This window comes from Emys orbicularis, chromosome 1 (assembly GCF_028017835.1).
Source record: "Emys orbicularis isolate rEmyOrb1 chromosome 1, rEmyOrb1.hap1, whole genome shotgun sequence".
Taxonomy (NCBI): Eukaryota; Metazoa; Chordata; order Testudines; family Emydidae; genus Emys; species Emys orbicularis.
The window spans coordinates 128,006,535-128,031,724 of NC_088683.1; the positions used below are offsets into that span (position 1 = coordinate 128,006,535).

Here is a 25,190-nt window from a genome sequence, read left to right on the forward strand (position 1 = left end):
GTCCTGATGCTGGACCTGCCCCCGCCTCTGTACCCTGCTAAAGGTGACTGTCCTGTCCAATTACCAACCCCCTTCCCCCCCTTCAGACAGAGTCTCCTCTAAAAGAAAATCATGGAAACAGTAATTAACAGAAACGAATATTTTATTATGAACCACACATGAAACGGGGGGGGGGGTGAAACTTGGACGGGGGCTTGTGTGAGGTGGGTAGGAAAGGACTTTTCAAACTTTGGGGAACGACAGCCTTCTAGTGCTAGAGCAGTCTGCAGGGGTTGACTGAAAGTTTTAACGGCCCTTGCCGCCCCTCCTTCTTTGGACTTGGGGCTCTGTCCTCCTGCCTCCGGTCTTGCAGAACATCCACAAGGCGCCAGAGCGTGTCCGTTTGCTCCCTCATTAGTCCAAGCAGCGTTTGAGTCGCCTGCTGGTCTTCCTGACGCCACCTCTCCTCCCGTTCCATGATTGCTCGGTGCATTTGGGACATGTTCTCCCTCCACTGTGTCTGCTGGGCTGCCTGGGCTCTGGAGCAGTCCATTAGTTCTGAGAACATGTCCTCACGCGTCTTCTTCTTCCTCCGCCTAATCTGCGCTAGCCTCTGGGAGTGTGATGCCAGGCTGGGTTGGGAGACAGTCGCAGATGTGTCTGTGGGAATGGGAAAAAGGGAGTGAATTCCTGAGACAGATAAATGAAGTTGTGAACAAAGAACATAGTCTTTCTCTGTGAACAAGACCATGCACTGCACCTCTCACATGCGCACTCAGGACAAGGTCGAATTTTCGGCCCTCGCCTTCAGTGCCTGGGGTCTTGCAGTTGCGATCTGAGAAGCGGGGCAGGACACCTGAACTTTTGTAGCAGGCAAACATGGTAAGCCGTAGACTTGTGGCTGCTTAAAACTTTAATAGTAGCACTGGGCTACTTTCGCATTGAAAGCAATGCCAGTCTCTGCTGGCAGCAATCAGGGAAGCATGAGCTCTGCCCCTGTCCCACCACCTCGCGGCTGTCCCAGGGAAAGATCCCTGTATGCTGCCCCTCTGCCGCCTCCACCGCGTGGCTGTAAAGCAGTCCCAATACTAACATTCCCCTCCCTAATTCAAAGCAGGGCGTCATGAGCGACATCACGCTGATGAGGATCTCGGAGAGCGACAGGGAACGGATGCTTCGGGAGAGCATGCAGAAACCAGGGCCGTATGCCGCCATGCTCTGCCGTGCTATGATCCCAGAGTACTTGATAGAGTCCTGGCGTGGAAACGTGTCGTACCATGGTGGACCTAATAAGATCGCCCTGCCAAGGAACCTGATGCACAGGCTTGAACATTACCTCCAGGAGAGCTATGCTGAGATCTCCCATGAGGATTTCGTGTCAATTCCCGGACATATAGACCGTATTTTGGTGTAGCTGTACTGGCAGGGACTACAGACTGGAGCGTCTTGGGCAGCCTAATCATGAAAATCCAGACATTATTAGATTTTTTTTAAATAGTTGGGACTAAATAGTTAAGCGCCTAAGGCAAAGAAATCATGAACAACCAATTGTTGATATTATAAATATTCCTGTTGTGTTAAAAATAAAAGTTTATATGTTTAAAGCACTTACTGCTTGATCCTTCCCCTGATTCGGTGTCCGGGGTAACGGATGGGGACGGTTGGTAGGGGATCTCGGTAAGGGTGATGAAGAGCTCCTGGCTGTCGGGGAAATCAGCGGTGCAAGCGCTGTCGACTGCCTCGTCCTCCTCATCTCCTTCCTCATCTTCCCCGTCTGCTAACATTTCCGACGAGGAACCGGCCGCGGACAATATCCCATCCTCAGAGTCCACGGTCAGTGGTGGGGTAGTGGTGGCGGCCGCACCTAGGATGGAATGCAGTGCCTCGTAGAAACGGGATGTGTGGGGCTGGGATCCGGAGTGTCCGTTTGCCTCTTTGGTTTTTTGGTAGCCTTGTCTCAGCTCCTTGATTTTCACGCGGCACTGCGTTGCATCCCGGCTGTATCCTCTCTCTGCCATGGCTTTAGAGATCTTCTCGTAGATCTTTGCATTCCTTCTTTTGGAGCGCAGCTCGGAAAGCACGGACTCATCGCCCCACACAGCGATGAGATCCAAGACTTCCCGATCAGTCCATGCTGGGGCCCTCTTTCTATTCTGGGATTGCACGGCCATCTCTGCTGCAGAGCTCTGCATCGTTGCCAGTGCTGCTGAGCTCGCCACGCTGTCCAAACAGGAAATGAGATTCAAACTGCCCAGACAGGAAAAGGAATTCAAATTTTCCCGGGGCTTTTCCTGTGTGGCTGGTCAGAGCATCCGAGCTCGGACTGCTGTCCAGAGCGTCAACAGAGTGGTGCACTGTGGGATAGCTCCCGGAGCTATTAGCGTCGATTTCCATCCACACCTAGCCTAATTCAATATGGCCATTTCGAATTTAGCGCTACTCCTCTCGTTGGGGAGGAGTACAGAAGTCAAATTTAAGAGAGCTCTATGTCGAACTAAATAGCTTCGTGGTGTGGACGGGTGCAGGGTTAATTTGATGTAACGGCGCTAAATTCGACATAAAAGCCTAGTGTAGACCAGGCCTTACTTACAATCCAATATGTACACATTCTATATTTCAATAGGAATCTGTGGATTTTGGTGATATTGGGTCAGATTTCTTTCTGCCTTTCACCAGTCCCCACTGTAGTATTAAAAGCAGCTGACTACCGCTACGGAAGAGCTACTGTTGACTTAGGCAACTGATCCAATATTCACTGAAGTCAATGGAAAGACTCCCATTGACTTAAATGGGCTTTGGATCAGGGACTTATCTATTACTCCAGAAGGACTGTGTGTTTTCCACAGCAGTGTTACTGCTGCCTCCACAGCGAACTCTATCATTTCCCAGAGTTAAACTGCTACCTTTGCCAAACTTTTAATCTTCATAAACACAAATGTATAAATCTAAAGAAACGAACTAAAATATTGCAAAATCTGGAAGTCAAAACCTTGGCAGAGTTGCTATTGTGGCTCTCTTGCAGGATGTCGTAGGTGGAAGGGGGGCTGAGGCTAAAGAGAAAAAGTGAGAGACAGAAGGATTTTGTATTATTCAGTGCACAAACTCATACATTCAAGAAAGAATCCTGAAGTTTTTTCCTAAACCTGGCCTACCATTCCACAGGCCAGAATGCAGGGGATCATTAAAGAGACAATACACTCAAGCCATAGGGGAAGGTGGACATGCCCTGTGTCGTCACATGCTATTTTTAAACTTATGTGTTCAGGTGAATTCTAATAATGTAACATTAAATCCTACAAAAATGCCAGAAAAGTTATGAGAAAAAATGTTCCAAAATATTTTCTTAAATGAAGCAAAGCTTATATTATGTATTTAAAAAAACACCTATGTATTCTCTGTAGTTAATCAATGTTTTAGGAAAGCAACCTAGAATCATAAGAACTCTATAAATGTTTAAGTAAGGGTTCTTTTACACTGAGTAAATATTACCTATATTATTTTTACTACAGAGACTAACGTTGGAAGTGTTCTGATCTTACCAGGGAAGCTATTGACTTTGGGAGTTAATAGATAATACAATATTAAGTACACATTTACAGCTTGTCAGGAAGAGGACACCCACTGATCAGAAACACTATATAAAGAAGAGCTTTTGATGAACTGTGATCGTATGCCTCCTCCGGTTTTCCCCAACTGAAGCAATGTGTCATGGTTCCCGCAGAGACCCAAAACCACTCCCATTAAAGTAAATAAAGGGTGGAATTTTTAAAAGGGCCTAAGGCCCAGATTTTTTAAAGATATTTAGGCACCTAATCCCAATTGAATGCAATGGAAGTTAGGTACCTGAATACCTTTCAAAATCAGGGCCTAAATGATTTAAGAGCACAAGTCCCATTGACTATCAGTCACTGAGGAACTTTAGAAAATCCCATTGAAAATTCCACTTGATTTCAATGGGACCAGGAATAAGTCCAGGGCTCATTTTTTAGTTAAAAATTTGTCTTAAATATTCCACTTAGAATTCTACATAGCTAAAAAAGCCAAAAGTAGAATAAAACTCTGGTTCACACTTTACATTAAAGGTACATTTATTAGTAGTTTATTAAGGGTTAAATAATTAATAGACATTAGAAGCATGTTGCAGGTGCAGGTAATGCTTATAACCATCTATAATGCATACACAAGCAGGTGTTGTTATAGATGGTTATAAGCAACTTACTGACCTGTTGGGCTTTATAACCATATATAACAATTGATTAACCATTTATTAAAACAGTATGTATTAATCCTTTATACACTATTTATAAATGACTACTTAATATAAAGTATGACCAAGTTTATATTTAAATTTACCAAGCCCACGAACTAAAACATCTTAACAAAAATTGCTGATATTCACATTATATGGATTCTACAGATTTGTTAGCACTGTATACACCTTTCAAGAGCCCCTCATTCCAAACAGTGTTACTCTGTGCCCTGACAGATCTGAACATTAAATCAGACCCTGTAACCAGATCTGGTAATTAAGGTCACTGCAGTACTCAGGCTGAAATTGATTGAATTGAAAGGGTTATGATCATAGCCAGTCAAAAGAGCCAACTCAGTGAAAGCTTTGAACAGGCCTACAAATCAAGAACTGATAGCACTGAAACTGTTATTTGTGACATGTAGCAAAGGAAGGTTCTGATCTATTCCCTCACATTCATACTCTAGAGACCATAGTTCAAATCAAAGGAATTCAGCTGTGAAAAAATTCTACTGCATCACACATTTGAAGCATGTTATTGGCGAACTTATAGCAATTACAGAAGAGCATTATACTCTGCTTAATTTAACATTCACTATCTGCTTCTACAACTACTCTGCAAAATAAAAGTGTGGGGGTTTGATTTTCTTGTGGGTTCTAGAGTCTCCCTGACCCCTCACTCCCACTACACTAGACATGGGCCAAGCTCTAAAAGGTCAAAATTCCATATGGATAACCACCACAAAACGTCCACAATCATCTAAAGTAACCAAACCTCTTGTAGCCACAGTTTAGAGATAAAATCTCAGGAGCATCCAGGGAGATTTCCAGTACTTAATGCTTCTGATTGGGCTAGAAATACTGTCCAACAACCTCTCTAGATAGTATTTCAGCACATTCATTTTTGATCCTGGCTGGAATTACAAAGTAAAGATGTCCACAAAAAAGAAAGGGAAAATGTTTCTGACTCTTTAGAACCTTAATAGTTTTTTCAGATCCAGTATGAGTTTTGAGAGAAGGTTTGCGACAATTTATTGCATTTTTTATACTGAAAGCTCTTCCCTATTTCTTACCCATAAATCTCTAGTGCTAATGGCCAGACTTAAAATCCAAGCCTCAGTACCTCAAACATTGGGAAGTTTGGATCTGGACTTTACATCTTGGGCCCAGTTTCTAAGCTTTGATCCTGCAATGAGCAGACCCTTTCAGTAGCATGGAGCCCCAATGACTTCAGTGGGGTACCATGTAGAATCATAGAATATCAGGGTTGGAAGGGACCTCAGGCAGGGGCGGCTCTATGGTTTTTGCCGCCCCAAGCACAGCAGTCAGGCGGCTTTCGGCGGCATGCCTGTGGGAGGTCCGCCAGTGCTGTGCCTTCAGCGTCCCCACCGCCGAATTACCACCGAAGCCACGGGACCGGTGGACCTCCCACAGGCATGCCGCCGAGGCAGCCTGACGGCCGCCCTCAGAACAACCGGCAGGCCGCCCCCTGCAGCTTGCCGCCCCAGGCACGTGCTTGCTGCGCTGGTGCCTGGAGCCGCCCCTGACCTCAGGAGATCATCTAGTCCAACCCCCTGCTCAAAGCAGGACAAATCCCCAGACAGATTTTTTTTTTCTTTTTTACCCCAGTTCCCTAAATGGCCCCCTCAAGGATTGAACTCATAACCCTGGGTTTAGCAGGCCAGTGCTCAAACCACTACATAGGGGTTTTCCTGTGCAGGAGCAGGGGCCTCGTTTGATATTCACATTGAAAGACATTTGATACTTTTATTTATGCTATAATAGAAAAGTATTCAGGAGTTCAGGCACTATTTTACATGCACCTACTATTATAACCTGGTTATCTGATATTCTGATTCAGGATTTTCTTATTCTAGTCAATGGAATTTGAAACAAAATGGAGACTACGTTAGCTTTAAAAAGAATTGTTTGTTTGTTAACACAATTGCTGGTCTGCTAATCTGCTGTTAATGGCAAGGAATAAGGAAGCTGTAGTGAGTTGGTGTGGCTCCCCTCCTGCCCAGCAGAGGGAGCGCCCTTGCAGACACCCAAGTGGGCGGAGTCACAGCCGCCTGTGCCCGCCCCCCCGGAAGTCAAGGGGCGGGACAGGAAGTATAAAAGCCGGCCGCCAGAGCTCAGTGAGGCCCCAGCCACTGCAGGGAGCAGACGTGCGGCCGGGAGCTCGCGGCTGGGAGACCTCCGAGGCCCGAGGCCGTTGTCCTAACTGGCCGGAGCTGCTCCGGGCCCACTACGAGGAGGAGCCACCGGAGCCCGCCCGCTCCCGTCATTGGGAGGATCGGTTGGAACTCCCCCACACCAACCCCGAAGGCGAGACGCCACCAGAGGCCCTCCGGCCCTGCTGTTACCCGGAGGAGCCGCCCGAGGTCAGTTGGCCGGACTTCCCCGAGGAGTTGCCGGACCTGCCGCCAAGTCCCGGCCGCGAGGAACCCATGCTGGTAGACTGGACCGGGCCCGGTGCCACGGACGAGGTAGGCCCTGAGGGGGAACCTGGAAGTAGCCCGGGGGTAGCCGACCCCGGTCAGGATGTAGACGCATATGAGCTGATGTCAGTGTGTTTCGGTCAGGACACCCCACTGACCCGCAGTGGCTGCTGCTAGGGCCCCGGGCTGGGACGCAGTAGAGTGGGTGGGCCTGCGTCCCCCCCTGCCACCCCGCTCATGGGTGGCAGGCTTCCCCCTCACCCAACGCTCAGGTATAGGATCCTGAGCCCCTTAACTGTTGTGCTGTTGCTCAGCCCCAGCACCAAAGGGCCTGAGTTTTCCTAGCCTGTTATACTGTTGCTCAGCCCCTGCACCAAAGGGCCTGAGCTCCCTAGACTGTTATATTGTTGCTCCGCCCCTGCACCAAAGGGCCTGAGCTCCTTAATTGTTATATTGTGCGCAGCTCCTGTGCCAAAGGACCTGAGCCCGGACCTAGCGAATTGTACCGCTGTCCCACCGGTAGTGAGTCAGTATGGCTCCCCTCCTGCCCAGGAGGGTTGAGCCCCGGCACGAACCTTCTACAGAAGCCAACAATGAAACGAAAGAATGAATAAGAGTAATAGCATACCATGGTTCTTTGAAAGTCTATATTTTGGAAAAGCAAGACCCATTTTGTGCTTCTATTAACAAAATAAGCTGCATATCACTCGTTAATTTCCAAAAGAATTTGTGGATTTCTGAGAAGCATCCCTCTTCTGACAGGGCATATTTCTGGTCCCTCAGATAGGTGGCCTAGCCAACTGGATACATTATGCTGATTACATCTTTGACCGTATCCTGATCACGGCTATATTTTGCTAGCATTAGATGAATGTATTTTTGTTTCAGTTTTTAGTAAATAGGCTATTCAGCAAGGATAATTTACGATTTGCTGTTCTCAAAAGAAAATTAGCCTTGGGAAAAAAGCACAAATAATGAGCTTTACTATAGTGTCAATGCATTGTCCAGATTTTTACACACACACACACACACACACACACACACACACACACACACACACACACACACACACACACACACACACACACACACACCCCGGAATCTACTGTACAACAGGGGCTCGGGCAAAGGTAAGAGGATTTCAGTTCTGATGAGAATGAATTTGATTACACTGACAATACAGGAAAGAAGAAAACATCTTTACTGTTGATCTACTTGCACGCTCTGTCCTTTCAATTCACAGTCAGTGGTAACATTGCATTACCCAAAATAAACACTTTGCATGCAAAGTGTGCAATGGGAAAGATCATAATAGACAATAGGGAATGTGAAGGGGTGAGAAAATGAGCCCTTTGGAATGCTACCAAAGGTTAAAACAGTTTAGAAAAACATTAGAGAGAGAAAGTGTGCACTGCAGAGAATGTGAGATTCTCACACCTGAGCCATTCTTTTTAGATGACAAATCTCAGGAACTGTCCCAGACTGAGATATCAACAGAAGTGGTTTTGGAACAAATTGATAAATTCAACAGTAATAAGTCACCAGGACCAGATGATATTCACCCAAGAGTTCTGAAGGAACTCAAATATGAAATTACAGAACTACTGGGGTACATAACCTATCCTTTATGTAACACCTTTGGGGTTTAGAGAGCATGGCCCCTTCAAATCTTTTTCCTAAGAGGGGAGGGGGAGCAGTGAGAAAAAGGAGGGAAACTCGGGGGAGGGAGGTGGCTCTGGAGCTCTGGGGGAGAGAAGGGCTGCAGCCCGCAGGCCCTCACAAAGTGAAGCAGCAGAGAACCTGCCTGAAGCCTGGGAAGGACAGGGCGGCCGATCGGGGACACCCCAGGACAGGAGCCAGGAGGAGCACTGTGCCAGGGAGGAAATGCCCAAGAAGGACAGGCCGGAGGTGGACCCAGTATCATGGCTGCCCAGAGCTGCATGGGGCTCAGAGTACTGGGGCTTGTGACTCTGCACTGGGAATAAGGAGGGAGGCTGCTGGTTAGTTAAGTGGGGAGGTGGTCGCTCTGTGTGGCTTTGCAGAGAGCGGCAGAAGAGGGCACCAGAGGGGTTTGTTGGGGAAAGTTCACTGGTGCCGAAGACGACCAGGAGCATCCAAGACTCACCAGTGGACTGGAACTTTGCTCAGGACTCCTGAACTCTGTGTGCAGACACATTGCTCAGTGTCTGCCCTTCCAGACTGTGTTACCACTGGGCCTGTGGGGCCTAGGCTTGGATGCAACCCTGTTTTGCTGCACCCCTTATATTCCCCCTTTTGTTTTTCTCCTCTCATCCCTCTGTAAATAAATATTTCCCTTTCTTATATCCATTGTACTTTTCCTGTGGGTGGGTGTGTTCACTCTGGGGGGTTTGGAACAGGTGCCCCTGGGGTGGAAGGGATTTTTTTCCTGCTGCATTCCTGCGCGTGCCGTCTCTTGGCCAGAGCTGCCTGCAGAGCAGACTCCATCTTGGCTACGAGGGCGCTAAAGTTACATTTAAAGCAGCTTTTGTACCTAGTAACTAATGTAACGCCTATTTTTAGGAGGGTAACTAATGTAACGCCTATTTTTAAAAATGGCTCCAGAGGCAGTCCGGGCAATTGCAGGCCTGTAAGCCTAACTTTAGTATAGTTTCAATCAGTTTGCCTGGTACTAAAGAACAGAATTATCAGACACATAGATGAACATGATGTGTTGGGGAAGAGTCAACATGGCTTTTGTAAAGGGAAATCATGCCTCACCAATCTATTAGAATTCTTTGAGGGTGTCAACAAGCATGTGGATTAGGGCAGTGGTTCTCAACCAGGGGTACGCATACCCCTGGGGGTACGCAGAGGTCTTCCAGGGGGTATCAACTCATCTAGATATTTGCCTAGTTTTACAACAGGCTACATAAAAAGCACTAGCGATGTCAGTACAAATTAAAATTTCATACGACTTGTTTATACTGCTTTATGTACTATACACTGAAATGCAAGTACAATATTTATATTCCAGTTGATTTATTTTATAATTATATGTTAAAAATGAGAAAGTAAGCAATTTTTCAGTTCCAGTGTGCTGTGACCCTTTTGTATTTTTATGTCTAATTTTGCAAGCAAGTGGTTTTAAGTGAGGTGAAACTGGGGTACTCAAGACAAATCCATCTCCTGAAAGGGGTACAGGGATCTGGAAAGGTTGAGAGCCACTGGACTAGGGTGATCTAGTAGATATAGTGTATTTGGACTTTTAGAAAGCCTTTAACAAGATCCCACACCAAAGGCTCTTAAACAAAGTAAGCTGTCATGGGATAAGAGAAAAGGTCCTCTCGTGGATCAGTAACTGGTTAAAAGATAGGAAATAAAGGGTAGGAATAAAGAGTCAGTTTTCATAGGGGAGAGAGGTAAATAGCAGGGTCCTCCAAGGATCACTACTGGAACCAGTGCTGTTCAACATATTCATAAACAATCTGGAAAGAGGGGTAAACAGCAAGGAGGCAAAGTTTGCAGATTATACAAAATTTCTCAAGATAGTTAAATTCAAAGCTGACTGCAAAGAGTTACAAAGGGATCTCACTAAACTGGGTGACTGGGCAACAAACTGGCAGATGAAATTCAATGTTGATAACTGCAGAGTAATGCACAATGGAAAAACATAATTCCAACTACACATACAAAATGATGAGGTCTAAATTAGCTATTACAACTCAAGAAAGAGCTTAGCATCATCATGATTAATTTTCTGAAAACACCTGCTCAGTGTGTAGCGGCAGCCAAAAAAGCTAACAGTGTTAGGAACCATTAGGAAAGGGACAGATAATAAAATGGAAAATATCATAATGCCACTATATAAATCCATGGTACACTCACACCTTGGTTCTCATCGACTATGACAAGGGCTGTGAGTGTGGGTGGCAAAGGCCAAGAAAAAAGGGAGCATGGCTGGAATTTTCTTATACTCCAGCAATCCCTGGCTACCAAAATGGCCTGTTGGTGCTGTTTGCCTCTGGTGCAATTTAGAGCAACCCTCAGGCTTCTCTGTAGTGTACTGAAATAAAGTGTCAGCTATCAGGGAGTAATGCCATGTGCCAAATGGCTGGTCTTGAGGATCTGGCCTCAAATATACAATTTGAGGTGTAAAGGACATTTTTTTTTGTCAAAGAAAAGTCAAAATGAGTGTTTTTCAAATGTAGACCTTGGAAAACAGCTTAGAAACTTTGGAGGAGATATTCAAAAGCACAAATAGGAGCTAGGCACCCAGTCAGACACCTAACTGCCTTTTGTCTTTAGCTAAGGAGTCACTACCACAATTCCATTATGCATACTGTAAGGGGAAGTCCTCCTGGCCTCATTGAAGTTGAAGGGAGTTTTGCTATTGGCTTCAATGGGGCCAGGATTTCACCCTTTACATTTTCTTAACAAGTAAAAATAATTCACCCTGGCCCAATTCATTTCCTCTGGCACTGTATTGTTATGTTTAAGCAGAATGCTCCCATTAGTTTTGTCCGTTCTCTTTTTTAAGGCTATGTTATTAAACTCTTTTCAGATAGGGGAAAAGTCTAACTTTCTGAATAAGCTGTAACTGTAGCTAGTAGCCTGGAGGGAGAAAAGCCCCCTTCTGAACCTTGCAAATACTGTATATTAACTCTTGTAAAGTAGACAAAAGAAAGAAGGAACACATGTTCTATATTATAGGCTTACCTTTTGATGGTAGGCTGTTGCAGTTTCCTCTTGGATTTGTTTCACCTCTGCTTCATTGGCTTCTCGAATGTTCTGAACTTTTGCCATTGAATCTGAGTCCCCATTGCTCAATTCCTGAAGTTTTCCTTCTAGTTGGAGTATGAGAACTTCTGACCACGCAAGCCTCTGTCTCATCTCTTTGGATCCCTATAGTTGTTTTAGAAGAAGAATGAATTAGATTCTCTCAGGGGACAGGTCACAAAAATTAGACTTAAAAAACCGTAAGAGCATTTCTTTACAGTGAAAAAGAAATCATTTGTGTCCTTAAAAGATATAAGATATTGAAAACAAGCCAGTAAACGAATTTTGATAATACTGCTAGTTAATTGCCAAGTACTTTTAAGGGAGTAACTTATAACAAACTTATTTTCCCTGTTAGATTCCATGATGAATTGTTTAAAAAGCCAGAGCAGAAAAACGCATGTTTCCTTGGACTTTTCTGTTTCACTTGTGCCAATTTCAGAGAACAGAAAAAAAACCCTAAACTTTTCAACCACAACCTATTTCACAGTTCCCAAGGAGGAAATACATACATATAAGTCACTTTATCTTTTTTATACAGACACATCTTACCTTTTGGGTAAGTAGCTGTAAAAGTCAATGATACTCTTTAACCACTACTAATGAAAAGCACAGTCACTAACATCTAATTAAAATGCTTATTTCTAATTATATCCACATCTTCCACTTCCTGTCCTAGAGTCATTATACTGAATCTCTTTTCAGAAGCAGTGATGGCTGCCGCAACACACATGCCAGTCTGCATTAGTCTTATTAACTTGATGCTTTGGGAAAATAATGGAGGGATATCACATCACATATCACACCATCAGCTTAATCTGCCTGTTCGTAGTGCTGCAAATTACAGCACAGCTCACAGTCTCATTTCCACAGTCCATTTTGTTAATAAGTGAGAGGAAAAAAAAAAAAAGCAGGACCAAAGAGGAAGTCTGGGGTCTGAGCCACCAAAAAAAAAAAAAAAAAATAGAATAGGTCAGGGGTTCTGAAATAACTTGTGGATGTCGTTTTTTACAATATTTACAATGACAAAGTGGTAATACTCTAAGAATTAATATCCTTTAATATCAAGCTTCTGTTATTACTGCTTTATTTGAAAACACACCCTACGCAACACTTATTAGCCCAAGATGCAGCAGCGTTCAGATTCTATTCCACTAAAAAAGGTTTTATCCTTTATTACTGTACATATCAGACACATCTGACATGAATATTACATACAGTATGGTTGGGTTGAAGGAATTATTGCTCTATCATCCTCAAAGAGATGAAACTGAATTGTAGGTAATAACTTATGCTTCAAATGGAATCGCACTCCAGAGCGATGATAAGAATTAGTAGAGTCTCAAAGAGCTTAAGTACTCTGCATGCACAGTGTCAGCAGCTAATCCCAGTTGCACAGAAAAGGGTAGGTTGGAGGCCAGTGTGGAAAAGAGGGCAAATATTGGTTCTAAGTCCATGACTGATGAGATTCACAAAGTTCTTGCAATGCACATGTGTTGCTGGATGGTTAGATCAAACAGTTCTGTTTTCAACAATGTGTTCATCTCATCAAGAGTTGCTTTACGAGAAAAAAGCAGGAGCAAGGAATGGGAGGACAAACTAGCAAATCTAGAAGTGACCTCAGCTAATACTTCAGATGGACCTGAACTGTGACATTTGAATCTGCATCCAAAAACCTCCCCCAGAGTTCAGATGTAAGGTTTTGGGCTGTCCCATTATAGAGAGAGAGTCTAGCTGGGAAATTTGGATTCAGATCTGACCCCTATCAATCATCATCCACACACACACACACACACACACACACACACACACACACACACACACTATGGGGTGTTTGGATTCAGAGTTTTGGTTCAGGGACATCTCTTATTCATCCAGAAATAATCAGACTCAACAGAGAAGTTTAGCAAAATCAACAAAGATTTTCCTTTTAAATCCTGAGGCAATGTTCTTACTTTCTTAAGTTTCTTCCCCACTCGATCCTTCCCCCTACATGTTAATTCACCTTGTTACATGCTTGCAAATGAAATGAAAAGAAAAATCATCATTCAGTAGTCACAGCATCAACTCACCAGGGGAAACAACAAAGGTATGGGAACTAGGGAAGGAAATGTTTATATATGCAGTGGAACAGCCAAGAAAACTAACTAATCAGAAGGCAGAGAAAATAAGCAAACCCAAAAACACATGGTTCAGCCAACTGCAAACTGGCCAAGACTGTCAACCTGCAGCAGGTGCCAAGGGCTCCTCTGGCAACCAGCCAGCTAGGCAGAAGAGAGTTGCTTTTTTGTTCCTGTCCGTTCTTTAAGGGGTTGTACCACACTGTATATAGAAAGGCTACCACTCTTAGCTAAGGTGAGACCTGTTGCTCCTTAAATTCTAAATTTCCCTCTATTGGGCAACAATGCCCAAGGCCAATGCATCTAATCCCCACTGTCGGCCACTGTTCAATCCCCAGGGCAATAGTTTTCTGTGATACCCTTCTATCACTGGGTATGTGTGGCTTATGCTTGTTCTTCAAATACATACGCTGGCTTGTCTAAATCAACCATGTTTTGGACACCTGAATCAAAGCAGATCGCCAAATGGTCCCCAGGGCTGAAAAGTTATTGTGGCTGACAGATAACTGGACAATTCCACCCTTTCATTTACATTTTAAAATCTCACTTCTCACTCAGTGATCCGCCCTCATCCCATCACCACTCTGAATACTTCCTTGGGTCCAAATTGCACCTTCAGAATATCAGAGGGCAAAATCTAGCCATTCATGGAGAAACACCTATCTTACTACAGACAGAATGACTCAGAAAGAACACCATGGAGGATGTTTATCTTCGGGGGGGAGGGGGTTGTTTTTGCATGCATTAGAATAGATGGTACACAAGAGAACCAGGGCTCAGCCAATGTCATGCACCTGAATGGCCATGCTCCCTGGGGAAAGATGGAATGTGCCAACCATGCTAACTGGGCCATCACCTTAATGCTCAAAGAAGCACAAGAGCTGTATTTTGGCCAGTTCCTGCTCAGATGCTCAAGGCTGGGTGAGACGAGGCTTTTCTGAATCCACTTCCCCTACAATGCACCTGCACAGAGGAAGCCCATCGTACATGAGGGAGAGCAATGACGTTTTATCTAACCACTCCTTACGGTGGCAGCATTAAGACCCACTTGAATCTCTACCTTTCAGAAATTAGAGCACCTCTTTCACTCTGCAGTGATGCTATAACTAATATTCCCCTGCTCAGTACTAGATGTGAATGTAGTGGAAGTCAATGCAATAGCAAACAAGCTGCATTACATAAAAATTGAAGAATCTTGTATAAATAATATAGGAGAAGAGAAAATACAGTAACCGTGTGTAAATTAGTTGCACACCAGAGGGTACTGGTATTTAGAACAGAGTACAGTACAGCAATACAAACTTGGCAATATATGAAAGAGAAAGGGTTGCCTGTTTCCAGCTGGTTTCCAAGAGGAGTACAAGCTGTTGCTCTTGTGCCTGCTTTTTAGTTCTATAGATCATCCACATCAACCTATGTATCTACTGAATAAATCTTGGTGTTAAGCTCTGTGCAACAACGTGCTTATCATTGCCAGGCTTACAATAAGAACACAGAATGTGCCATTTTGGAACAGTTCAATGGTCCATCAAGTCCTTTCACCTGAGAAGTAGGGAACCGCTGCTGTTCAATCAGCAGGCAGATGAGGGAATTGAACCAAGCTCTCCAACATCCAATTGTGTGCTCTAACCCAGGGGTTCTCAGACTTATTTGATGCCACCCCCTTCCTTACATCTGTAGTAGCTCATGCCTAGGGTTACCATATTTCAGGTTCCCAAAAAGAGGACAGTACCAGAAGTGGTAGGGAGAAGAGCTAGGGAGGGCAGAAGAGAGCTGGAAGGGGGTATATTTGGGGGTGCTGGAGGGATGTGTGTGTACTTGAGGGGGTACTCCCTGGAGTGAGGGGGAAGCGTCGCTCCCTGTCACAGTGGCAGGGTGGCTGGTGCAAGCCCAGGATGCAGCACCATTCATCAGTTACTACCTCCTTATGGGGCCCCCGCCAGGGCAAGGAGCTGAGGCCTGGGTGGGGGGCGGGGATCTGGCAGCTGCGGGTGCCAGGGAATGGATCAATCACCTACGGATACAGGAAGGGACCAATCGGGGCTCTTTCTGAGCTTCAACAATTGCTCTGCAAAAATCCAAGACATTGCCTGTTATTTGAAAAATCCGCCTAGACAGAAGTCAGAGGATCCAAAAAGAGACTATTGTGACACTGCACCTCATATTCTTCATAGTGATATTATGATGATATAATTATGGCATAATTATGATACATTTTGTACAAGATGGGTCATGTAAGGTGTCATTGGAAAAGTTATGATTTGCTGAATATGATTATCCTATTTGTATGCATGTATCATTTTTGTACCTGAAGTTATGAATATTGACTATGTATCTGTATTTCACATGTAGCTACACCTGGAGGACACCCACTAGGCAAGCTGCTTCCAGTCTAAAGAGCTGGTTGTGAAAGGCCCATTCAGGGTAACGGGCCATTAGGGAAAACAATAGGCCTTAGGAGAAGCTTATCCCCTACCTGGTGAACCTTCCTGAGACTGCCCCTGGCAGCCTATGACTCTGCAAGGGCATGTGACCAGCCCACATGACTCTGGACTCCATTTCGGGTACCTGTATTTTTCCACAAACTGGGCTGGGAACTGTTTTTGGAACAAAGGGTTCCCACCATATGCTAAAGCTAGATAAGGTAGGGAACGACATCATCTGTTGTTCTTCACTCCCCCACAACTCAACACCTGAGAGAAGCTCCAAAAGAAAAAGACTTGGAATGGGGGAGGAGATCCCAAGCTGCAAAGCTTAAGAATCTGAAAGCCTGCTTGTATCATCAGCCAGGGGGAGAATCTGCTAACTCATATCCCATCTGTCTAGTATCGTAGGCTGAGTTTGCGGTTTTGTTTAGTTAGTAAGTAATCTGCTTTGATCTGTTTAATATCACTTAAAATCTATCTTTTGGTAGTTAATAAACTTGTTTTATATTTTATCCTAAACCAGTGTGTCTTTAAGTGAAGTGTTTTGGGAAAAATATCAGCTTGGTTACTACAAGTGTGCATATTCCTCTCCACATTGAGGGAGGGGCAGATATATTAATGTGTTTACACTGTGGAGATCCTTGTGCAGTGCAAGATGATATAATTTTGGCTTTATATTCCAGAGCGGAGTGCATGCCTGGGGAGCTGGGAAACTGGCTGGGGTCTGCTGTTTGCACTCCGGTAGCCCAGTTTGGGTGAGTGGCACCACCTGTTGGCTTGTTGGGCGATGATAGGTTCTGGGTGAGGCTGGCTGTGTCCCAGGTGTGTGTCTTAGAGAAGTGCAGCAGTTCCCACAGCTCCCAGACTGCACCCCAGGGGTGACAACCCATCACAGCTATGTCTGGGAAAACCCAGATGTCTGGTAACCATATTTATGCCCCCCTCTGGGCACCTGGCCAGCAGCCGCCAGTCTCCAGTCACCCAGCTATGAAGGCAGCGCTGCTGCCAGCAGCAGTGCAGAAGTAAGGGTGGCCCGGTATGAAAGCAGATTCCCTTGTTACGGGGATTTTCTAGGTGCCTTTAAGTTCCTTGTCGCTCTCAGACTAAGGTCACACAGACAGTCTGTGGTGGAAGAGAGAAATGAACTCAGGTCTCCAAAGTCCTAGGCTGGCACTTTAACCACTGGCCAATGCTTCCTTTCTCTTTTGTCTGCACTCAGAGGGATTCCAATCAAACATCTCTCCCAATTGTCATGGGGTTCTCACAACACATTTTTTGGTGGCCTCAGAGTGCGACCACCAACTCTTGCTGGTGGCCGCTGACAGTTTTTCCTAAAATACTTAATTAACTTTAGGAAAAACAAATAAATATGCACATATACATGTCCAAATCCTTGTAATTTATTTATGTCGGGGTTTGGGTTTTTTTTTTTTTTTTGCAGACTCAATGATAAAAATGTACAGTTGTCTATTATTTACTGGACCTAAACAGAATAGAAATAGATAATGTGCTTTGCATGTTCTTGTCTTTTTTTGTTATTGTTTCTTTTCCTTTTTTTTATTTTTATTTTTTAAAAAGACTTGCGAGTTAGTAAGTCTGTCTGTGAAAAGTGATATTTGAATGTTTGTTAATATCACTTTTCACAGTAGCAGACTTGCTAGCTAGCTAGGAAGCTGTGAAAAGTGATATTAACAAACATACCAATATCACTTTTCACAGACAGACTCTCAGCCCTGGCATGCTGGGAAACAAATTAAGCCCTGGATGGGGAGGTGGGTAGGGAAGCAGTGGGAGACAGATGCAATGGGGTGGGTGGGTGAGGGGCCAGGGGAGACAGTGGGGGCCACGGACGAGGGGTGTTGGTGAACTTGGGGCCAGAGATCTGCAGTCACGTGGCTGAAGCCTGGGGTCAGAGGACACAGCAGGGACTAGGAGCGATGGGGGGGTGGTAAGCCTAGGGCCGGTACCCACTGCCACGTGACTGGGGCCCAGGGCCAAAGCCCATGGTCCTGCATCCAGACTCTGAAACCCTGCAGCCAGGGAATGGAGCCCAGCACCTGCCACCCCAAGGCTGAAGCCAGAAGCCTGAGCCCCACCGCCCTTGGGAAGGTGGGGAACTCACAATAGCTGCCTGCTTCTCTAGTGTTTATGGCTCCAAAGGGGGGGCAAAGCCCCACCCCTGCTGATGGCCCTGGGGAGGGGCCACTGCTTTGTGCTCTCTTCCCCCCGCCCCCTTCACCATCCAGGAGGCTGTGGCCACATGAAAAGCCCCTGGTGGCCGCATTTGAGAAACACTGGTCTAGATCAGCAAGGTGGTTGCTGAGTTACGTAAAGGACTTCTTACTGCTGCTCCTTGTCTGACAAAGGAGTACTCCCAACACATACACTGATTCATGTGTTTTCTTATCTCCATGTATGGGGAAAGATGTTGGTTGCCCCCTTGATGCCTACCAGCCAGAAAAAGCTATGGGGCTGCCCTTTTATTGTTTATTTAGTATAACAAACAAGCCAGAAAGAGAAAATTAATACTTCAGTTTAAACAAACAAAAAAACATAGCAAACCCAGACACCAGCAGCCAGGAGAGACATACTAATGAATCAGCTGGGTCTCTCTCACCAAATCAGTTCCCTGCCACTGCAGAGGCCCCAGGAACTGGTGCTTTTTGGTCCCTTCTGTTCGCTGACTGTGACACACAATAGTTAAGTCTTCTGAAAGCTGTAATACTTTAGTCTAGTCCAGGTTATTGATTTTAATACAGGGGTAACTGGGTGGGGTTTAGTGGCCTGGGATACACAGGAGGTCAGACTGGATAATCTGTTGGTCCCTTCTAGCCTTAAAAACTTTATGACTGCTTACCCCTAATAAGACACACATTTTTTGCTCAGAATGTGAGACATGAATTGCCTTTCCCAGCTGCTGGCATTTTATGGGCCTCACCTCTACCTCCTTTTGGCTTCAGCTAATCAGCCCCTATTGGCTAATCTATGTTTTGTTTATTAAAAAACACTCCTAAGAGATGTCACTTATCTTCTCCACTTCTTTGGCCATTCCCACTTACTGCCTGTCTCAGCTGACATTGCACAGTCCTCAAGCCTTGGCTGCAGTACCTCAATCTTCCACAACAGAAATAATAGTCATCTCACGGTGCCAACAATTTCTTTCTTTTTTTTTTTTTTTTTAAATATCCATGCAGCTCCATAAGTAAACAAGCCTAGTTCAGGTAGAACCATTTCCAGCTGGGCTGACTACTTCTGTTCCAACATACTCTCAAGGGGGGAAAAGAGATTTAACAAAATTTAATAACATAAGTGTTGACAGACCCTTAAATGCAGCAGATCTAACTAAGAGTAAATTAGTATATAACCAGGTAGTCATGGGTTAAAAAATATTCTAGTCTCAAAACCACCACAGCATATGGTAATAATACTACTTTACTCTGTAATGCCATCCCTGTTTTTTGTAAAGAGCCACTCCGTGAAACAAAAATGTCTACTCACAGGACTGCAGGCTGGAAAGTTACTGCTTTATTTAACTGCATCACAAGAGAGGCAGAAGGGCACAAATTCCCACTCACTACATATGATGTAAGGGAGGGGTAGAGCATAGCTCCATCCCATAATACCCAAGGGAAGCCAGTTAACTATGCTAACCACTTTACTCCCAGAATTTTAAATCACTTTGCAGACAATAATAAATTAAACTTCCCAACACCCTTATGAAGAGGCTACTGAACTCCCCATTGTAGTGCAGTGGCTTTCCTACCTGCACTGTAACACAAACAACCTAAGGCCTCATCACTGTACTACAGAATAGGCCCAATTCCTCCTCTGGCAGCCAGCAGTCCCTATAGTGACCTCTTAAGCACATTCAGTGTAGGGGTTTGCACCAGTTGAGCTAATCAAGGTTTGCACCTGCTTCGTGCTCAATCAGCACAGGCTCCAGTTTGTTTTCATCTGCACTAATGAGTCAGCACCACTGCACTACACCAAATGCTTGCCATAGACAAGGAACTGGGGTTAGTCAAAAGGGATAGCTCAGTGGTTTGAGCATTAGCCTGCTAAACTCAGGGTTGTGAGTTCAATCCTTGAGTGGGTCACTTCCAGATCTGGGGCAAAATCAGTAATTGGTCCTGCTAGTGAAGGCAGGGGGCTGGACTTGATGACCTTCCAGCTCTATGAGATAGAAATAAAAAAAAAAGTGTGGACAAGATTTTAGGCTGATTAACTCAGCATGCTGGAGTACTGGGAGGAAAGTCAATGTATTAGAATGGAGATTCCAATCCTCTGCTTCCTCACAGCACCTCCTTTCAGCACAAGAGGAAGTGATTTGCCTAGCTTCACACAGAGGACTTGATTCCCCTTTCACTTGGCGTAATCATCTACCTGGCGGCAGCAGCAGGAGAGCAAAACACTACCACAGTCGAATTCTCCAGTCACTTAAATCAACAGCAGCATTTTATGCCCAACTTTGTTCTCCTAGAAATGACCATAGAAGGTGTGAGGTAGTGAAGAATCAGGGCCAGGAAAATTGAGACAGAGCCAGGAATATGATCTGGGTTTAGGGTGACCAGATGTCCTGATTTTATAGGGACAGTCCTGATTTTGGGGTCTTTTTCTTATATAGGCTCCTATTACCCCCCCTCCCCGTCCCGATTTTTCACACTTGCTGTCTGGTCACCCTATCTGGGTTTCTGACTCTAAGCAAAGACCATCCTTCCTGCCAAAGCAAGAAGATGAAAAGAAAATATACACATAGAGATGGTATGGACATCAGCATAGTTAGGCCACTATGACAGACAAGGAAGAAGGCACTAAAGAGCACAAACCACTACTTGCTGGGGCTTTCAGTAATGCAGAGATCCAGCTGACCCACATGGCAGGGTTCGTGGGTCAGCTGGATCTCTGCATTAAAATCCTGAAGCTGGCTCTATATGCAAACAAGTTTTGGGGCAGTGGTGAACTTCCTTCACCTTTGGAATTATGGAGAGCTGGCCCTATAAACATTCACAGACACCAGCTTCCCAAGTGTGCTCTAATAAAGAGCAGTCCATGTTAATCCATTGCTGGAGGAAGGACAATTCTGCAGAAGTTTTAGCAGTCTGATTAGGAGACACTGAATAGGCTTCAAAAGCACAGTTTAGGAGCAGTGTTATTAGCCTCACCTGTAAACAATTTTCTTTTTGATGCTCCAGCTGGTGTTTGAGTTGCAGTACCTGGTCCTGCAATTTCAGTCGCTGGGAAAATTCCTCTTCATACCTAAAGTAGTCAGGGATAAAGAGAAAACTCTATCACTGTTGTTCTTTCACACGGTATCAGTCCAAATCAAAGTGACTGCGGGGCAGGAGGGGCGACCCACAGGAGGATGAAGAGCCAGACACATTCCTCTGCCTCCCCTGTTCAGAGGTTATAGACAGCTGGTGTGATCCGTGGGGCTGACTATGGCTTGCACAGCCTTAACTTGTGTCCTGTTACAAAGGCCACATGGAACATTGCTAGGGGACACAGTCACCAGGACAAGCTTGCACCCTAGCCCTACTCCTTCTAGCCTGCCTCCATCGAGAACATCACCTGCCCTGGGGGAAGCAAAAGTCTATTCTGGAGAGGCATGAAGATCAGCACTGCACCTGACATGCAGGCCCTTTGTGCCGAAGTTATTTGTTGGGGGCAGAGATTATGCCTGTCCTACCTGCCTTTTCCCCAGCCTGGCTAATACAAAGGAGACCTAGTGCAACTACTGGTGGTATCCTGGCTCTGTTGAAATCAACAGGATCTTTTTCACTGTCTTTAGTGGCGTCAGGGCTTTTCCCAATGAGTCTGGCCTGAAGTGCCTGGACTATAAACGGATCTCACAGCTTTTAGTGATTACTTTGCTTTGGAAAAGAGTAGTAGTTTTACGATAAATGGAGAAGTATAAATAGCATAAATGTTAGGAAAAAAGCTGCTTATTGGAAAAAGGGACAATTACTTTGCAATTTGGCTGCAGCTTCTTCAATATGCAGAGAGAGAGAGAGAGAGAGAGAGAGAGCGCGAGCAACCAGTAGTTGCAAGTAAGCCACTGTCTTTGGGATCCCTTCTTTGTTTTATAATAAGCATGTGAAAAGTGCTTGCTTTGGTAATGAGGTAGTCAGGGCATTCTTAAATTACTGGTTTATTCTCCCTGAATAGTTTTAAGTATTTTCCTGATTCATATTTTCCTTTTCTTTCTGCTGTTAGCAATGGTGGGATTTATTTATTGGGGCAAACAGCCCTAGTGTAGACGAGGCTTTCTACTTCCGGGCCAAGCAATGGTTAATGAGACTACTTTTATTTGCAGAATTGGGGGCCCATGTTAGGAACCAATTTAGACTGAATCATGTTGTAAGGATGAGTCTAGAACAGTGGTTTTCAAACTCTTTTTCTGGCGACCCAGTTGAAGAAAATTGTTGATGCCCGCAACCCAATGGAGCTGGGGATGAGGGGTTTGGGGTGTGGGAGGGGTTCAGGGCTGGGGCAGAGGTTTGGGGTATGGGGGTGGGGGCTGCGGGGTGGGGTCGGGAATGAGGGGTTCAGGGTGTGGGAGGGGGCTCTGGGCTGGGGCAGGGGGTTAGGGTGGGGAGGGGGTCAGGGCTCTGGGCTGGGGGTGCAGGCTCTGGGGTGGGGCTGGGGATGTGGGGTGCAGGAAGAAGTTCCAGGTTGGGGGGGCTCAAGGCTGGTGCAGGGGATTGGGGCATGGACTTACCTCCGGCAGTTCCCAGTCAACGGCGCAGCCGGGGTACACTGTGGATTGCACTGTGCCCTGGAAACGACCAGCAGCAGGTCCGGCTCCTAGGCGGAGGCGCAAGACTCATACCTCCAGGCACCACCCCCCCCCCCAGACACCGGCCTTTGGGAGTGCGGAGCCAGTTCTCGGGACGGGGGCAGCACGTGGAGCCCCATGGCCCCCCTGCCTAGAAGCCGGACTCACTGCTGGCCACTTCTGGGGCACAGCGCGGTGTCGGAAAAGGTAGGCACTAGCCTGCCTTAGCTGGGCAGCACTGCCGACGGGGCTTTTAGCGTCCAGGTCGGCGGTGCTGACCAGAGCAAGGCGACCCGGTGCTTTACGTGCCGCGACTGATACCAGTCAGCTCTGTGTTCTTGGGGAACCAGGGCGCAGTATCCAGCCTGTCTGACTCATGAAAGATACCCCCCCACACACCAGTCTCTGCTTAAACCAAAACCCATCAGAGAAAAGCCTTGCAGAGAGCAATGAAGGGCGGATGGGAGACACACCTAGACCCCTCCTGACAAGGGTGATAAGATTAAGATATATCCATTAGCATACAGAATGAAGAACACAGACAACCCCCCTAGCCTCATCTTCATGAAAGATAGGATAGGGAGACATCTCAATTGCATACAGAATAGAGAACAGAGAACCGCACTGAACTCTGGGACCAGAAAAGCAGGGAAGCACTGCATCATGGGAATCTCTGCTCCAGATGTTAATGAACCTATGCCTGCACACACCCAGCTCAGCAGTTATCAGACCAATTCTAGTAATGAATCCTTGATTGATATCCAAAATACTGAAGCAGCCTAGTTGCATTGTGAGCTCCCTGGAAGAAAACACCACCCATAGCCAAGAGTGATCAGCTCCTATTGTCTAGCCCAGGGGTCGGCAACGTTCGGCACGCGGCTCGCCAGGGTAAGCACCCTAGCGGGCCGGGCCAGTTTATTTACCTGCTGACGCGGCAGGTTCGGCCGATCGCGGGCCAATGGGGGCGGCGGGAATCGGCGCGGGCCGAGGGATGTGCTGGCCGCGGCTTCCCGCCGCCCCCATTGGCCCGGGACGGCGAACCGCGGCCAGTGGGGGCCGCGATCGGCCGAACCTGCCGCGTCAGCAGGTAAATAAACTGGCCCGGTCCGCTAGGGTGCTTACCCTGGCGAGCCACGTGCCGAACGTTGCCGACCCCTGGGCTAGCCTAAAGAAAATCCTTGAGTCATCAGTTTACCCATAAACAAATCTAGTGTTCTCATTTGAACCATTGTATTTTCTCTACAAAAATCCCTACTCACCCTCCAGTAAGTGTTCTGATGCTTAGATCCAAACTATGCATCAGTTCCACTGGGACTCCATCTTCTCCTGACTGATTGTGCTGGGGGCTCTTCCTGTCTCCAGCACTCAGGACCCACAGCTACCACCATCACCTGGGAACACCGACCAGTTCAAACCTCATGGAGTGGGTGAGAGCTCCCTTCTCTCTCTCTCTCTCTCTCTCTCTCTTTCTACCTTAGGTATTAACCTTTAATAGTGTATGTTATGTTGGTTTAGGCTCTCCTTGTGTAATTATCACTATTATTCAATAAATAACTTTTATGGTTAAGCTGGTTGCTTCTCTCTCTCTTGCTGAACTTTACTCTTTTGTGTTTTTACCTTCCCCCATTCACTTTACATCAACGCTTCTTTTACCTAAGCTAAAGATCCCTGCAGCACCCAAAATATTCTGGGGTTTGCTCATCAAGTAGGTTTCTACCAGTACAATTGTGATGTGAGAGTGGAGATAGGGACATGCTGAATCTGGGACACAAGGGTGGCAGCTTGAAAGTGCTGCTTAACCCAGTCCATTGAACCCAGGGGCACATAATGCGGGGGGCAGCTTGAAAGTGCTGCTTCATCCAGCCTATTAAGTCCAGGGACAGATAAGGGGTCAGCTTGAAAGTGCTGATTGACCCGGTCTGCTCAGACTTGTGTGTGTGTGCGCGCACATCCGGTTCCGGGGCTGGAAGAACCCAGCCCTAGGGAACCTAAGTCCTGCAGGATAGCTTCATTGGGAGTGAACTTGCATAAGGGAGAAGTAGAGCTCCATATGAAAACACACGAGACACAAGCAGTACATTGATAGAATTACAGAACCCCCCTCCCCTCAAAAAGTAACTTGAATAAATGAGCATACCCCAAAGTAATGGGCAGATCTGGTAACACGACCCAGTACTGGGTCACAACCCACGGTTTGAAAAACACTGGTCTAGAAGCCTTATATGAGTCTAGAACCCAGAGCTGCAGAGCCTGGGAGAGCCCACAGGGAGCACACGGGAGATCAGACACCACAGGAAGTACTGCCCAAAGAGTCCAGAGTGACAGCAGCCTGTGGCCTTCTGATTGGCCAAGCACACTATTTAACCCTGGAGGGTGACCAAGGAAGTTGTCTGGGAATCACAAAGACATCTAGCCTGCTGTGACTCCAAACCTCATCTTGTTTTCTAATCTCTAGTCTCTGTC

General features: G+C 46.0%; 1 protein-coding gene across 1 annotated transcript in view; it reads right to left on the reverse strand.

The window, feature by feature from the left end:
• The window catches only part of LMNTD1 (lamin tail domain containing 1), a 318,801-nt gene that overhangs the window by 217,239 nt on the left and 76,372 nt on the right, over positions 1 to 25,190 (reverse strand). Inside the window, exons 5-6 of the mRNA XM_065423769.1 lie at positions 21,115 to 21,208; positions 11,347 to 11,532 (exon numbers count right to left, since the gene is read on the reverse strand). Coding sequence (XP_065279841.1) covers positions 11,347 to 11,532; positions 21,115 to 21,208 — 280 coding nt within the window. The remainder of the gene's footprint in view (positions 1 to 11,346; positions 11,533 to 21,114; positions 21,209 to 25,190) is intronic.